Source organism: Pteropus medius, unplaced genomic scaffold (assembly GCF_902729225.1).
Source record: "Pteropus medius unplaced genomic scaffold, Ma_sr-lr_union100, whole genome shotgun sequence".
Taxonomy (NCBI): domain Eukaryota; kingdom Metazoa; phylum Chordata; class Mammalia; order Chiroptera; family Pteropodidae; genus Pteropus; species Pteropus medius.
The window spans coordinates 5,622,586-5,641,392 of record NW_024352787.1 but is presented as its reverse complement, the minus strand read 5'-3'; the positions used below and the strand labels follow the sequence as shown (position 1 = coordinate 5,641,392).

Sequence of the window (18,807 nt, the reverse complement as noted above, 5' to 3'; positions counted from 1 at the left end):
CTGACATCTGACAAGTTCTTCCTTTTATTTTAAAATCAATATTTATTTTGAAACTAAAAAAAATAACAAGGCTATGTAAGGTGGTATGCAGTTACATAATGGAATATAAATACAACAGCTGAATGATGATTAAATTAGAGTGAATACACAAAATAGGGTAATGACCAATAAGAAGATTATTAGTGTTCCAATGAAGAAGTATAAAAAATTACACTATCAGAATTCAGAAAAGTAAAATAACGTGGGTTGTAATAGTCAGAAAGATGGATTACAGCCACACTTTGGAATAATCGTGAATAAGGGAAGTAAAAAAATCAGAATGTGTGTGACACAAGATACTATTAGAAAATAAAGACTGAAAAGCTAATTGTGATACTATTAGGGAGAGCTATAAAATACAGAGTATTGGTTTGTACTTTTTTATGTAGTCAACTCTAAGCTATTTTAGACTGATAACACAGAACTTCCAGTGCCTATTTCAGCAATTAGTACATATGAAGAATTCAAAATATAACATGGGCTTATTTATTATAAGTAGCATTCAAATATATACCTACACACGTGCAATTTTACATATATGTACATCCACATACATACATTTACATATACATATATAACTGGTCATGTTCTTAAATTTATAGTGCATACTTTTCCGATGAAACTACATCAATCTGGCATTCTAATATTAAACTCAAGAGTTTGAAAATACTTTCCCTAGTCCTTCTATTCTTCCTATTTTATACAATATATCTTCTTAGTTGGGACAGTATCACATTTCAAATGGGACATTACCTTTAGGCAGAATATTTAGGAACACTGAAGTTAGAAATGATAATCTTCCGCTGCATATACTGCTACTTGCCCTAGTTCCTATTAACAAGAATTTCATGGTGACACTTTTGAGCAATATAGTAAGGATGCAAGAGCAAACAGAACAAGTGAAAACCATAAACATGTAAACATGCCTATTCACTTTCCCCATACTACACATAGGAACAAGTGATAACATTTAATCAGAAACCTAAGTGAAATACTGGGCATGATTCTTGGAATAAAGAAACTAAGCTATAACAAAGACTGAGGTGAGCATGAAAGAGTCATAGCAAGAATTCTTCAGTTTTAGTGTTGGAGACATTTCACACGTAAGGTAAGTTACAAGTTTATCTTTAAGAATACTTAGAATTAAAACAAGAGAGATATTAAGATATGTATAAGAAGCTATCTACTTTTTTTTTTTTTAATTCTGGAGATAACTTAATAACCTACTCTCTTTCCCTTTGCATATCTGGAACTATATATGAATTGAATATGTATTTTGAACAGAAATTCATGTACAAATAAAAGATCATACTATATTCTATCAAAACTAAATTAAAAAATAATTAACCATAGGCTGAGTGAGCTGCTTGTTTAATGCCTCTAACCCCAAATGACCTAAATTCATTTCACTACTAACAAAAGAATTTTAAAAAGCCTACAGTTTAACTTGCCCTTAACCATCTTAGTAGCAAATGGCTTTTTCTAAAGCAAAACTGCTAGCTATCAATGCTGATATATGATTTTATATGATTTTATAAATTTATATTCAAGAAATAAATGTATTATTGCCTCAAATTCTTCAGACTTCCTAGAGCCATTTTTGAACCTCAGCAATATTGACATTTTTACCAGATCATTCTTTGTTGTGGGGCAATATCCTGTACATTGTAGAGTGTTTAGCAGCATCCGTGGCCTCTATACACTGGATGCCAGTAGCATTCGCCCTCCACCCAACACGTACCCAGCAGTGACCATTATAAATGTTTCCAACCACTGACAAATATCTCCTGGGGGACAAAACTGCCCCTGGCTAAGAACCACAGCTCTCTTTACAAAGACATTAAAGATGTTCTCAGAAAGAAAAAAAAAAAAAGCTATGTGTTGCATATTGAGAGTGTGCAGTAGCAAATATGGTCTTTTATGCCATTTATCTTCATTTTGGAGAAGCTAATACTTGGCTACTTCACTTCCATGAATTTTTAGCTTCCCTGTCCTTGGTGCAGCTCACAGACAAGAAGAGAGCACAAACATGATATATCACTTTCCCTGTTGTTAGTATTACCAAGCCATTAGAGTGTTATTTGGAGAAATGATAAATAATAATTTATCCCTCAAATACCAGCATAACTGAAGAAAGTGTTAATTATTGATTGGTAATAGAACAAGTTGGTAAGGTCAAAAAGAAAACATTTTAATAGTCTTTGTTTGTGAACCAATAGTATTTCACTCAAAAACCTCTTAATAAAACGTCAAAAGTCACCATAAGGTTAGAAACTCCCGTAAGAGTTTACTTTACTCCATATCTTTGAAAATGAATATAATTAACCACTGTTAAAAAAAAAAAACACACACACACAGCTTCTTACTTTAAATCTCTAGTGGATGGGTAAAGAGATGTACCGATAGTACATTCTGCAGTCAAAATAGATTTCTCTCTACTTGGGGGTGGGGGATGTGTTTTTTTTTCCCTAAAACAATGATAATCCCAAACTGCTCACAGAATTATGGTAACTGATTTAGTTACAACATTTCATCGTTGAAGGAAGTAAGGCAACTGAACAAAACCAAAATATGTGAAATAAATAAGCTATTTTGAAAAGTAATTAAATTACAGTACTTTTATAGTTATATTACCTTTAAAAGTAATATAAAGCAACATTTTAAAGAGTTATAAGCATTTAACTTTTTCATACTATCTATTATTGTGTTCCCATTTCATTTTATATCCTGTTTTACTTCTACAACATTTCTGTGAGGAACGGAGAGTGTTACTATCTACCTCACCTAACAAGCAGGTAAAGGGAAATCTGTCATCCAGCTACCTAGCAGTATTCACGAGAGAAGAAAAAGATTCCCACCCTTGTTGTCGCCGCATCTCACTGATCCCCTAGTCAGAATCGCCAATGATTAATTATGTTCTGCTTTAGAGTATCTTCTTTTGCAAATAAATTAATATATGAAACTCTCTACCACATAGAAAATGAATATTCTATTTACATAAGATAACGTGACCACAATGTCAAAGAAAAAGCATCGGTCCATGAATCCCATGAGTTACTAATTCTTTACTCAAAACCCTTATGTAAATACTACCTTAATTAAGAGACTGAACACTTAATATTTAGACATGTTTCAAATTTACATCTTTGAGAGCACATTGAAATATGAAGGTATTGATTTCAACAATAACTTTAACTTATAAAATCACAATGGTGAATGAAAGCCAGAAAGTTCTATGATGATGCCATTGCAGAATGGTTTTACCTTCAAAACTAAACTTGCAGGTAAAAAAAGTTCTCACAAACTTTTTTAAATGTTTGCATGTTCTAGCCTAAATGTTAGAAATCCAGACAAAATTTCCACCTAAGAAGAAAGCCTTATAACGAGAAGGTGACATGCCTCATTTCAACTCTTTTAGATAACTAAAAGAATATAAAAATCTCTATTATAAAAAAGTTTGTATTCTATTACCATCTTTCATTATCAAAAGATACAACAGTGTTGGAATTGAAAGAGAAGGGACGTTTGGAGCAATGTCACATAATATAGGTGAAGCTTTCAAAATGAATATATTAACACTATAAGAATGCATAGACACAAGATGAACCTGGGAAGCTAACGAAGCATCCAGAAAAGCTGTAGGAAAGACTTGACATTATACCTAGGAGGGGAAAGGAGCAGGGAAGAAAATGTAGCCAAGAGGCCTGGGATTAGTGGAATGTCCAAGGGCTGTAAAAGTCTATGCCTTCAGCCATGGAGAGCAGAAGACACAGAGCAAGTCAGACCTTAACTGTCCCTGAGCCCCAGGGTTAATTTAAGCCTAAACTGAGGCAAATGAGGCATCAAGGGCACAAAATTTCAGGAGCTACTCACTCACTCATTATGTTGTGAAAGTTTAGATCCTCAGAGCGAGTTCCTCCTTAAACTGTGCACTCTTGGCACATCATTTGCCTCACCTCAGTCCAGGTTCTGCTGGGCCCCTGACTGGAAAAGAGAGAGAGAGAGAGAGAGAGAAACCTATTCCTTCAAAATATAGCCTTCACACCTGCTTCTTAATACCAAATATGTTCTGCTTAGAGATTAGAGACTTACTATGGATTTAAACAACCAAATGTAAATGATAATTAGCAATTCCTTCTTTTATAATAAAGAGCAGGTGATGAGAAAGACTTGGATTCCTAAAGAAAAAAGGTGAGGTGTGAAGAAAATACTGTGCAAAGGAGGTGACAAAACTCTCCATGACTCTACTGTGCTTGCATTGGTGTGATTTGCTGTTACCAGGGCAGGGTCAATCAAGTGAAGCAACTAAATTTTCTGACATATTTGCAGAATTTTGTTTTCTTGTAATATAACTTTTTGTAGACTCAGAAACTCATTTTACAGAAAAGATAAACAGTAGTTTCTATTCATCAATTTATTTTTAGAAAACTTTATGACGCAAATTCTCAATACTACAGAACCCATTACTTTAGAATATCTGATAATTTGGATATTGGTCAAAATTTAGGTGCATCTTTAGTAAGACATATTTATCAACAAATTAAATGAAAAAAAATGGTTGCTAGCCAGTTTCATAAACTTAAAAATACTGTTTTCAAGAATATTAAGAACACTTTATTTTTTAAAATGTTATCTGTTCATTAATACATGATAATTAGCCTCTCCATTTTTCAGCGTGTTGTGTAATTCTATAATTCAGATTGTTTGAAATGCATGTGTAATTCAAAACCCAGAAATCATCCTTCTCTTTTATCTTGATATATTATGCTTTAAAATATATAAATACAGCTTCCATCTGTGTTAATATATCTTTAACACATTTTTAAATATAGCTCTTGTAAGGATAGTATTCAAAAAATACGTATCAGTGGAAAACTGTTAGTTGTCCTCCACTGTCTGTTCTCCTCCTTCCATTGTGATACAGTTGGCATATGGCTGCTCAGGTCATGACTCCATATTTCTAACTCTTTTCTAGTTGGATATGGCCATGTGAATAAGTTACAACCACTGGAATGTGAGCAAAATGTCTAACCCTAAAAGCAACTGGGCATCTGCTCCTCTAGTCTCTTTCCCAGTCCAGAATGGCTGGGAAAGAATAGTAACTGCAAGAATCCATCCGGGCCCAAGAATGGAAGTCACATGCTAAAGACAAAGGAGTCAACGTGCTGACCCTACACTGGTCACCTCTAGGCTGTGACATGAGAGAACAATACACAGTATTTACCCTTTTGTTACATTGGCTCAGTCTGTACCCCAACTAGCACACAAAAGAATGACCTTTGTTGAGTTCTGATTACAGGTCGGTAAATATTTTATATAGATTATATTATCAATCTCAACAACTCCATGAGATGAAACGTCTTGGCCAGACCACAAAGCTATTAATTGGGAGAAAATATGTGTATTTTCTTTAGGTGGAAGACCATGAAGGCAAAATCCACAAAAACAATTTTGTATACTTTTCTTAGCAATACTTTCAATAGACATACACACGAAACCTTTCTGTGCATGCCAACATTAATGGAAGGTTTTAAATTCTGCATGTAAATTTACATTTTACAATTTCTTTCTACACTTTCATTTTTTAAAGGCATTCAAATAGAAATGTTCATGAGTGGATAACTGGTAGCAGAGTCTTGGCTTCTTCTAATTTATATCTTTTATATAAAAGGTTAACCAGATATGTTAAGTTGCAATATAACAAGGTAAAATATTAACATATATTCTAAAGCATAACATGATTTTTTTTAATTATGGAGTTACATCCATTTTAGTATTTGTGTACCCTAGGAAAAAAAAAATGATAACCTTGCAATTGCTTAATGCATATTAAAAATGATGATGTTCACTTCATAAGATTGTCCTGAGAATTAATATGGTAATGCACATACAGGGCTTAGTACAGTGCCTGAACTAATGAAAAAAAATGAAGTTCCCATAGTGGAAATCAGTTGTACTTAAGAAGTTCTAATATATTAAATTCACTAAGAAAAATTATAACACATTATCTCTTTGCCCTAATTTTGTTTTCTTTCTTCCCTCAATTATTTAATCTACTTTGTGGCTGAGCATATGCACTTAATGGACATATTATCTTCCAATAAATCATTAGGTAATGGAACATTTCATTAAGATATCTTTTTACCCAAATGTATCGGGGTAATAGTACTACTTAAGTCTATTAACACTTGATCTTTTAACAGAAGTTAGGTAGGTAACCTGGGCAAAATCTCTCACTGTAAAGTTAAAGTACTGAATTTATCCAAAAATATGTATCAATCATCCCTGAGCTAATATTTTATGATGCCATAAAGCAATTTTCTTTAACTTGCAAAGATGTCTTATTTTAGCTGTGTTGCCTCATTAGAACTGCTTCTGAGTGTTCAAGTAAAATGTCAGTTCCATCCTGCAAAACCAGTGAAAACCATTATTAAATAATTTCAGAAGAATCATCATTTCCACAAAACTGCATTTCAATCCAGGAACCTGATATGTTCCTCCATTTATTCAACTTTTGGGTGCTCGCTTTGGCACACATACACTAAAAAAAATCTTTTGGTCCTCGCCGTGTATCCAACACCCCCACGCTCAGCTCAAAGTTTACTCTCAACTCTGGCATCCATCAATCAGTCTCCGCTTTAAGTGCTCAGGCCAAAAAGAAACGTACCACTTTGGCTCCCATCATGAACCTTCTCTCTAGCAAAAGGAGAGAGTGGTATATGGATCATTTATCTACATAAAATGACACTTTTCGCGTATCCTAATAGTTAAATTATTTTTCCAATAATGAATTATGTTCTCTCTCTCTCCCTCCTTTGTCACATAATATCTTATTCTTTTAATTACATCTCTTTCTGTCACTCTAACTATCTCATAAACAAACAAACAAATAAAAACTTGTGGGAATTTTCTTTCATCCTGTCCATTCCGTTACCCTAATTCAGACAAGGCTATTTATTCATTTGACAATATTTACACTCTTAGTCTTCTATTCTTCATAAAGCATAATGGAAATCGGGTGCCACCTTTTATGCTTAACGATTCAGGAAAAAAGCAGAATCGGCAATAGAGGGTTCGCTCTTTACACCAAAAGCAAAAATGAGGTCAGCCAAGAAAGTGGTTTTTGAGGCTGAAGAAACACTGGAGGAGTGAAGGAGAGCTCCCAAGAGTAGTTTATTTTAAATCTCAGTCTGTCAATAAGGAGAGTCATATAACTTCTAACCAAAATCTGTCCATTCTCATTTCTTTTTTCTCATTCTACAAACTCCATCATTTTCATAGAGACTCACTTATTATCTTACACACTTTCATATTCTTATATATTTTCTCACAATAAATCATTGTAGATCCCACGCACCAGCTTATAAGATCGTTCAAGCATCTGTGTACCCATATAATGGAGATTTTTGATTGGCAGAGTATCAGTTCTCTGAGGAGAGGAACTGTGTCCCTGTAGCCTGCACAATGCCTGGGACATATTATGTGTCGACCAGAATTAAATTTATCATTGCTATTCACAAGGAACACCTTTCATTTTCAAATGTATTCCTTATCACACAGATATTTAACTTTGTTCGACATACTCTTAGATCGAGATCTATAATTGTTTTATAAACAGTTTCTGAAATAATTTTTTAAAGAATTTACTTAATAAAGTTTCCTTATGAATTTCTATTAATGTATAAGGTAAGCATACATCCCAGTTTCTCCCAGAGAGGAATATTCACATACAAATATTCATATATCATGCATGAAACCACTTTTATACCATTTCACCTCATTGACCTATCACGTTTTTGGAAAAGTAAAAGGCCTCACTGCATCACTAAGAACCAAGATGATAGTACTTCCAAATTGTTACATTACTTACATTGAAATGGAAGAAGTGAGACTCTAAAGAAATGACATTTAATTTTTAATAAATCTTTCAGAACCTGTAATGCAAACGTTCTTACCCAAGTAAAATAATCTATTTAAGAAACTATATAAATATTTACATATTGCTATCATTTTCAAAAATCATTTGAGTGGCTTTCATAGTCATTTCATAAACCATCAGAAAAAAACATATTTTACAGTGACTCCTTTTGTTGCACCAAAATTTTTATTACCCATCTCAATGACTCACTCTAGTCTCTAGACACGGCTGTAAACACATTTCAACTCTTTTTAAAAATAAAATCTACCCTCAAGGATGAAGAAGTGTTCTCACTGAGGACACTCAAAAGAATCCATCACAGTACTTAGTCATCGCTATGTGTGAGATTATGAAATAGTCCGAAGAATGGAAACGTGACACCCCAATTTGAATTCCAGGGGAGTCTAGGTATCACACAAACTCATCTAAGTGAGGGCTCTATAGAAACTGTAAAGTGAGGTAAGAAAGCTTCATTAATTGCTAGGGATGGTGTTTCTTTTTTTGCAATAACCAGCAGTACCAAGGGTCTTTTTCAGAACTTCACTACCAGATCCACATGAGAAATCATATCCTATTTATAATATAGATATACAGATTCCTAGGAGATAAAATTGCATTCTAATTAAAGAAAAAAATACTAAGTTTCTTTGGGTTCTACTCACATCAACAAGCTGATTGACTCCACTTGCTGTTTTCGCCAGTGTGACGAGGTCTTCTTGCATCTTATCCACCCATGACTTGATACTGCAGAAATTAGAGAAGAGAATATTCTATTATATCTCTGGCAAATTAAGGCCACAGACATTTTATATCCGTGCTGCAGATAATTCATTTAAATTGCCTTTAAATCTTTATTCTCCCTCCTATATCTCATTAAATCTATCTTCTCATCCCACCTTTAGTGTAAAACTTCTTAGAATATTGAAATACCCCCAAATTAAAAAGAGAAAAATGACATGGATGTCTTGTCTTATATGAGAATAAACATTTAATTTTTTCAAAATCCCCATTTAAAATAAGTAAATAGAATATTCTAATCTAAATATTCTTTAGCTTACAAGTCTTCTGAATATAATATTAAGGGTGTGCTAAGTGTAAAACATTTTTTTTAAATGCAAGAAAATATCATAATCTCATTACTCAGGGATAATCACTCTTAACATTTGATGCATTCCCATTTAGTCTTTTAAAGTTATTACTATGGTTGAAAGCATATTATGTAAAATTTATGTATCTTTTTTTTCCTGAGGTCATATGATAAATATCCTCATGCCATTACAAGTATCTTATAAACATTTTATTTTAATGGCCACTTTATATTCCATTATCTCTACATCCCATAATATACTTGACCATCCTTTTTAAACAAGATAGTTAGGATATCATCAGCTTTTACCCACTACAAATTACAGTGCAACAAATATCTTAGTGCTTAAAGTATTTCATTTCCTTAGCTAGATTCAGATTTAGAATTACTGGATAAAAGTCTAAGTTTTAAAGGAATAGTTTTGAACACTAAAATTATGATTGAAGGATTTACGTTCAAATCCTTTTCAGGTACATACTTCAGATTAATGCAATGGAGATCTTAAAATACAAGTTATGGATGTTGGGACATTTTTAAAAAACCTCAATCAATGGTCTATCTTACTTTTTCCTGGCATTAGAGACATTACCAAATACCACACAATTTTCTCCATTTAAATCAATATAATTTAATTTGTAATCTCTTCATATATTTCATTTATTCATCCTCATGTTGTAAAAAGTGTATATTCATTTTCTCCCAAATCAAATATAAGAAAGCACTGGTAAGCAGGACAGATGATTTGTATTTGAACTTGAAATTTTCTCTACATAATATGATGTTTACATCTATCTGTTGCTTATTTATCCTACTTCTTTAGATTTTATTAGTACTAAAATTTTTTCCCTCCTTTAACAGACCACCTCCAAAAGTGGTGTAGAAAAGTGCTGCTTTTATAAAGGAAAATAAACTCCGTAGTTCCAAAGTGCTGGGATAGTGGATATTTAACTATATTTGTCTTCTTTTCCTTAGCTAAGAGTTTCAATAGTACTATGAGGTCACCAACTTTTTTCCGATAGATTTAAATAATAAAATAAAAAATTAAATTGTGGAAAAAAAAGTATAACATGGAAAAAGGATTTAAATGAGGCACAGGAGAACATATTAAAAAATGAGCTGATAAACTAAAAAGGAAAAAGGAAAATTAAAAGTCAGTTATAAAATAAAGAAAATAAGATGAAATGCCTTAGAGGAAAACACAGAGGCTAGATTTACATGTGAAACAAATTAGTTAGTAAATGAAATACATAAAAGCTAAGGATACTTTCACATAAATGAAAATAAGGAAGAATATTTATTGAACTGTGCTGTATGAATGTGATAAAAAAACAATATAAAAAATACAAAAAATAAATGGGAGAAGGGTATAAAGTAGAGAAAAAATTACTGAATCATTAAAATGAATAATGCATACCACATTATTCTAATATTAGACTTTGTGCTGCTTATGAACTGGTGCATATATTTTTAAGATATTATAAATGCTAACTAATATTCTTATTACTGCTACTAGATAAAAATAATTGTTCCCCACTTTTACATTAAAAACAATAAATTACAGGAGGAAATGGGTAGGAATAAAGACCGCTGACATCATTTGCTAATTCAGATCAGACTATCTCATTTCTCCGAGCAGATACTGAACAAGTTCTAAAACCCAAGAAAATGAATCATCTCTTCTCAAATATAATTCCCAACGCTGACAAATAGTAAGAAGTGTTATATATCCTTTTAGCTGAAAAACTGAGAGACAAAGAATGTAAAAACATGAACTTAACTCATGCCTGAATTCTGATTTATGCTAAACTAATCTAAAATGTGCACTGTAACTTGACAACTGAGTATACGGTCACGGCCAGTGTTCACTGAGGTGAACCTGTTTTGGCTGAAAAGCAATTCAGGGCCCATCCAGCCTTCTCTGCCCCACTGACAAGCTATCAGGAACACCTTATAAGAGCAAGAATTATTTTCCCTAGATATGAGGTGTTACCTGGTTTTCCTAAAATACATAAGCACTCTGCCTTTCGAACCTGGAACGAGAAGGTTAGAATGGCTAGGAAATAAGCCAAAGATCCCATTCATCATGAAAGTGAAAAATTATACAAGGGAAAATTTTCACTTGTGCAAATTCTTTATTAGCCTTTCTCTTTCTAGATAAATTGTAAAGCACATATATAATCACTAAGCACTATTTCATTAAATGTCTCCAGAATGTACTATAATATTTTGGAGAAAATTATAAATGATTTAGCCTTTTCATGTAATAAGAAATTAACATCACTCTGTGAGGAAGAATTTGTTGTTTGCTCTTTGTTAACTCATTCAATAAGATTTAGTACTTGCTGGAGAAGATACTGAAAGCTGGAGATGCGGAAGTGAAAGATAATATGTCTTACAATCTGGTTGGGTTTAAAACTGGGTCTGGCAGGAAAGAGGCAGAGAACAAAAATATGGTGGTACAGGTGTAAGGGAGGGAAAATATCTTTTTCTTCTACCCTTTAAGTTCTTGACTGAGATCCTATAACAAAAGACAGATTAACAAGCAAAAACGTATACATTTATTTAATATAAGTTTTACATGACATGAGAGCCTTAATAAGGAAATAAATACCCCCAAAAATGGTTAAACCTGTGTATTCTTATGCTAAGTTTGATAAAGAATGTAAAGTTATGGAAAGATATGGCAAGTCAAGGAGTACAAGCTGTGTGTAGTAAACGAGGGGAAAAGTAACAAAGCCTGTTCATTCAGATTCCTTTCTCTGTCCCTTGTCTTTGAAGGTAAGGATTCCCCTTTCCTCCGGGAAAGAGGAGTTAATCTCACATGAGGGAAGGTCAGAAAGTCTTTCTTGCACATGTCAATCCTCAAACTACTTCAACGTAAAAATGTTCAACATGCCAAGCTGCCACATTCTGAGGAAGCATGTCTTGAATCCCATCGGGGCAATATGTTTCAGAAATCAGCCAAGAGTCACTTAAAGTTCATTAGGTAGTAGTGTAAAAAGGTGGATATAAGAGGCTTTCTAGACTAGTAGCTACTCAAAGTGAGATTTGAAAGACAAGTGGAATTTAACAAAATTGAGAGAAGTAAGTAACAATAAAGGCAGAGGGAACGTAGACATGGCATATTCAAAAACTGCAAATAGTTTGAGTTGCTGGAGTCAAAGGTTGAAACAACAAATGGTATGGAACGAGGGTAGGAACGGTAGAGAAAAAATCTGGGCAGATAGATGGGCCAGACCAAGGGTCTTAAATAACATTCTGAATCATTTAGATTGTATTCCCAAAATAATGAAGAGATAATGGAAAATGTGAAGTTAGAGAGATACAGGATCAATCAAGTGTACATGAACATGATAAAATAACTTCTCAGACAGCCAAGTGAATGGTGGCTCAGAAGGAGAACAGAAAGTGAGAAGGGAGGGTCTAGATAAGAGGTAAATTAATAGGAATCGAACTAGCTCAGTAGTGATGAAAGGAGAGAGGGAAAAGTAGGGGAGGCCAAGTAGAAGAAACCAGCTCAACAAAAATTTTCAAGTATGAGCAATAGAATTTAATGTACTATTGGACAGGGACAGTGATTAGGAGAAAGGGCTTGCCGATAATTCATGGAGTCCCTAAGTTAGATAATAATAGGACATTCTGATATAGAAAGTACCACAGGGAAAACAATTTTGAGGGACATTGATGAGTTTGTTTTTATTGGTTCAATTAGAGATGTTTTTGATAGATTCATGTATAGACATCCAGCAGGCAGTTGAATATATAAGGGTTTGGAGCTCCCAGAGAAGTCACATTAGAATTTAAAGACTTGGTAGTCACAGTGTATATAAAGCACATAAGTAACTCCATGTATGACTCCCAAATGAGAATGTATAGAGGGAGAAAGGAAATACACAATAGCTATAACTCTGTAAAATAACATTTAAAGATGAGACAGAGTTATCTAAGTAGTGGAGCGAGAGAAGGGAATCCAAGAACAATGGTATTGCAAAAGCCAAAGAGGCTCAGCTCCAGAGAGAGGAAGTAATTATAATTATCAAACGAGGTGAGATAAACTTATCTATCTTACGTGTGAGAATAAGAGAAAAAGTGTAGAACATAGAAAAGAATGGAGAACAAGGAGTTTTTTAATAGGAGAGATACGGGCATGTTTCTATGTAAAGGAGAAAGGCAAGTAGAGAACTCAGAGATTCAGGAGAGAACGAGTTACTGAAAGAGCAAGGACTTTCAAAAGACTCTAGATTCCACAGGCCTTTTCTTGCTCGCCCCCTGTGTTCCAAACATGAGGGGGTAGAGGAATAAGTGAAGACATAAGCGAACACAGGAGAAGCTTTATCCATGGCTAAAAGAGAGGTTATTTCTTCCATGGAGATCAAAGGGAAAAATATAGAAGAGTTTAGTTAAATGGAAACAGCTAGAACAACCAGATCATAAGCTGAGACAATTCTACTTACTAGTATTGATTTCCTTTGTAATAAAGGGAAACAGAATCACCTGTTCAGAGACAAGCAATGGGTATTAAGGTTGGGTAGCTGAAAACAAAGTTGGAAGTTTAAAAAGAACAATAGCTGGAGAGTATTTCAGGCCCTATTCTGGAGGGCATCAGTTTTCATTGGTACTAATCAGCATGACTGTGTGAATGTCTTCACTGGTACTAGGCTAGAGAGGATAAGATGAGAGAAGAGGGTCGGTCACTCAGAAGATTATGGGGCAAATATCAGCAGGTGGGAAAGGATGAGAAAAAGTGAATTGAAGAGCCAGACAATTTCAAGATCTCTATTTTCTGAATAATGAAGACTACCAAAAATATTCATTGAAATGTTATAGTATTGTATTCATTATGGTACCAAAAATCCTATTACAATAGTTCTAGGAAAAATGTAAAAATAATATATTGCCAAATTTCTAATTTGTCATAATTTCTTGAATTTTTAGCCTAACGATCTTATAAAAGAATATGCTGAAAAATTAAATGAAGAAAGTGGCCCAAGTACACATATGCCTCTTTAAATGTCTTGAAACAATATATAATTTTAAAGAAAAAATTCCCTAAAATCACTGTAAAATAAAAATGGATTGCTCTCAGAAAGTTTAATAGTTTGTTTAAAATTTTTTTCTCTTAGGAATATATATATTACGCTATCTGACCAGCTCAAAAAAGTTGAACCAGTGTACATCTATCTGGTTATACAGATATAATAGAACTTGACTACTAGGTATTTATGAGGATTTTCTATGAAGATGTTCAAGTCTATGAGATCAGGAACACACTTACTCTGCTTGCTAGAAATGTAACTCTAGTTTCAAGCGTCAAGTGGTAACAGAGGCTTCAATATTATAAAGATAGGACTTGAGCATGGTAGACAGGAGACTGGGACAAATGATATTTGTAAAGGAAACTGAGAAGCTCCAGAGATTGAGTATGTAGTCAACGCATGCATGCAACAGAACTATTTCTTATCCCTTTGCTATTCTGTCTCCTACCTTTCCAATGCCTCTTGAAAACCCTGTATTTCTTTAGCTCCTATGACCCTGTGTCCTGGTCTCTTCTTCTATATTATCCTCTGACTCCTTTTCATTCTCCTGAGATCAAATACAATTGTCAACATCTGTATTTGATCCTTTCTTCCTCTCTTCTCTTTACCTGTACTCCTTCAAAATCTCAAGACTTTGAACTGTCAAATCTCATAACTTCAACTATCACTTTACATATGCAATCCTCACATTTGAGCCTCAGTGCTACCTGCCATTTGCTAGCTCACTCCATCTTGATTTCCTACCATTCGTTTTCAAAATATCTATAAAACTGAACTCGATATCTACCATCCCCATACAACTAACTCCCTTACATTCCTTCTCATTATTGGCAAACCATCTCCTCAGTCATCTGGGTCTATGTTATCAATTTCTTCATCACATCTCACCTCCAATCCTCTATTAAATAATAGTATCTCAGCATTTGCCTGCAATACACAGCTGACAGCTAAATGCATTGAGACCTTATTTTATGCCAAACTCCATGCCAGAGTGTTGGACACTCTCATTTAGTTATCACAAAAACTAGTGTTCAGAATTTACAGATAGAAAATTTAAAGTTTAGAAAAATTAAAAACGCAGCCTTCTAGCTTCTTATTTTCTAAGACCTTTTACTTGAACCGGCCTCACAGAGTTCCATGTGTGCTGACTGTCCTTTTCCACATTCTGCTCTTCCTCTATAACCTGTCCCTGAAATTAATTCTCCATCTCCACTGTAAATGAATAAATTCCACAAATACTCTAATATCACTTTATATAACCTCTCAAACTAAATATTATCTCCTATCCGCTAAACTCCAAAGCACTTTAATTGTGCTTTGTGCTTATTTTCCTGTACACTTTCATGATTAGATAGATAATTTTTATTTTCCTTTATCACTGGATCTTCGATATTTTTTGTTACAGTACCTTAAATATAGTAGGCACACAAATTGTTTATTAGAGAAATAGAAAATTAAATTAAATTAAACAAAACAAAATAAAATAAAATTGCATTAATGTTTTTTTAAAAGCACAATTATCTTTATTTAAGTAGAGTAAGTGGCTCATTTACTAAATTCTCTCTTTTCCCCATAATCCACATCAGAAAAAAATGAACTGCCAGACTCATTCATCCATAATTAGCCCAACTTTTCGACAGGTGGCAGATTTTTAAAACATAATTTAATACTTTAAAGAAATTATTAAATCTCTAGAATGGATTGGATTAAACATGGCGGCATGAGAGATGTTCTCAGATCTCTTCCCTTGAAACAACAATAAGATGAACACCTAAAATTCAACAAAAAACACCCAAACTGCACACCAGCACGTCTTAGTGTGGGATCTGCACATAATAGCTACCACAGGTCAGAGCCCTGGGTGTCGGGCGATAGACTGGGAGAAACAAAGAAGCTGCCTCTCGCAGCCAGAGCTCCCTGTAGGAGAAGGGGAAGGGGAGGAGTGGTGAGTTCCTTGAACAGTCCTGCCTGAGAGTGCTGTGAGCTCCACGCAGCCAGCAGCAGTGCCCAATCATCAGGGCATAAGGCAGAGAAACAGGAACAGCAGAAAAGCAAGGACGGCAAAGAAACAACAGTTGATTTTTACCAGCCGCGGTTGCAAAACTGAGGCTGAGCTGCAGCCTCCAACCCCCAACCCAGAAGGCCCCTAACCTCATATCCAAGATGCAACGCCATGGAGACCCAGGAAAATCTGAGCAAACGATACCACAACCGTCACTAACACTGACATGAACTGAGACTGAGGGTAGTGAGCATGATTAAACATCTATAAGGAAAAAAAAGAAATTAATACTTTATATGAAGCAGAGATTCAAGAGGCTTAGACGCCACCTACTGGAAACCAAAAGAAAAACACCTTATTTGCAACAGGCTAGGCACCATTATATAATAAATGTTCACTCTGGGAAAAAAAAAGGAAAACACACTTCCATTAATGCTCAGGCAGAGAAATAGTCCATTAAACACCATGAACAACCAAGGTAACAAGACATCTCAGAAAGAAAGAGAAAAATCTCTAGAAAATAAGTTTACAGACATAAAAATATGCGACTTAAATGACAGAGAATTCAGGATGGTATTTCTGAAAAAACTCAGTGAGATCCAAAACAATTATATCAACAATTACAGGAATTGAAAAAATACCAAGATGAGCAGAATAAGTTCTTTAGCAAGGAGATAGAAACCTTCAAAAAGAACGGAATAGACCTTCTGGAGATAAAGAACACACTGCAAAAGTTGAAAAATGAAATGACAAGCTTGGGAAATAGAGTCAACCAAATGAAGGAAAGCATCAATAGTATCTAAGACAGAAATCTAGAGATAAATCAGAAGGAAGAAGCGAGAAAGCGAAGAATGAAAAATAATGAAAGAGAAATATAAGAACTAGCTGATATCATCAGGAGAGGAAACATAAAAATAAGAGGAATTCTCAAAGAGGAGGAAAAGGAGCAGGGATTAAAAAGCATTTTCAGACAAATAGTTGACGAGAATTTCCCAAAGCTAAGGAATGAGCTGGAGCTTAGAATTCAATAAGTCAATTATCTCAACGCAAAAAGGCCTTCACCAAGACACATCCTTTAAAATTATCAAAAATCAACGACAAAGACAGAATTCTCAGGGCAGCCAGGGAAACGAAGACGGTAACCTATAAAGGAAAACCCATTAGATTATCGTTAAACTTCTCAGCACAAACCTTACAAGCCAGAAAGGACTGGAATCAAATATTCAAACTATTAAATGAAGAGAACTACCAGCCAAGAATAATGTAACCAGCTAAGCTCTCCTTTAGATATGAAGGAGAAATAAAGACCTTTCCAGACATGCAAAAATTGACGGAATTCTCCACTATGAGGCCTGCACTACAGGAAATACTGAAAGAGGTCAGCTCACCTAAAACAAAATAACAGACAAAACAAAATGCATAATTACGTGTAAGGTGACTAGTAGGCTGATAAAAGCAGAGGGGTGCAACCCTTACTACGAACAGAGCATTATAAGCTTAAAATAAGAAGAGATTTGCTATAGCAAGATAGTAATGAACATTCAGCATACATAGACATACATACAACAATGACTGAAAAGGGGAGAAATCAAAGATCCAAATTCACAGAGGGGAATGGAGATACGGCACACGCACAAAAAAAGAGACTACTATATATATACAACTATCCTTTTCATATTCGTAATGATAACCACAGGCCAAAGATTTAGAACCAAAGTATATAACATAAAACAAGGACCAGAGGGAAAACTCACAAAAGCCAACCAAAATAAAGAAAACAGAAACACAAGGACAAGGAAGCAATGGAAACACCAAGCTACCATAAAGTAAAAGATAAAATGGCTATAAGAAGACCTCGTATTTCAATAATCACCCTAAATGTAAATGGACTGAACTCACCAATAAAAAGGCTCAGAGTTGCAGATTGTATCAAAAAACAAAACTCAACCATATGCTGCCTCTAGGAGACACATCTCAGCTCCAAAGACGAATATAGACTCAAAGTGAAAGGATAGAAAATGATGTTTCAAGCAAATGGCATTCAGATAAAAGTGGGAATAGCAGTACTAATATCAGATGAAATAGACTTCAGACTCAAAAAGGTAAAGAAAGATACTGAGGGACACTTCATAATGATAAACAGAATCATTTACCAAGAAGACGTAACACTTATTAATATCTATGCTCCCAATTAGGGAGCCCCAAAATATGTAAAGCAATTACTAATAGAACTAAAAGGAGAAACAAACCAAAATATATTCGTAGTAGGGGACTTAAATACCCCCTGTCGGATATAGACAGATCATCCAAATAGAAAATCAATAAGGAAATAACATCTTTAAATGATACATTAGACCAATTGGACATAATTGACATTTACAGAGCCTTCTATCCCAAAACAGCTGCTTATACATTCTTCTCTAGTGCACGTGGAACATTCTCAACGATTGACCACATACTGAGACACAGAGATAGCCTCAACAAATATAAGAGGGTTGAAATCATACCAACCATATTCTCTGATCATAATGCTATGAAACTAGAGATCAATTTTAAAAAGAAAGTGGAATCAAAAATAAATGGAGATTAAACAACATACTACTGAAGAATAACTGGATCAGAAAAGAAATAAAAAGGGAGATCAAGAGATACATAGAAATGAATGATAATGATAGTACAACATATCAAAAGGTTTAGGACATGGCAAAAACGGTCATAAGAGGAA

At 34.1% G+C, this 18,807-nt stretch overlaps 1 protein-coding gene across 9 annotated transcripts in view; it reads right to left on the bottom strand.

The window, feature by feature from the left end:
- Positions 1-18,807, bottom strand: part of CACNA2D1 (calcium voltage-gated channel auxiliary subunit alpha2delta 1) — a 450,405-nt gene that overhangs the window by 358,372 nt on the left and 73,226 nt on the right. For all 9 annotated transcript variants that reach the window (XM_039849431.1, XM_039849432.1, XM_039849438.1 and 6 more), the window contains exon 2: positions 8,620-8,701. In XM_039849431.1, coding sequence (XP_039705365.1) covers positions 8,620-8,701 — 82 coding nt within the window. The remainder of the gene's footprint in view (positions 1-8,619; positions 8,702-18,807) is intronic.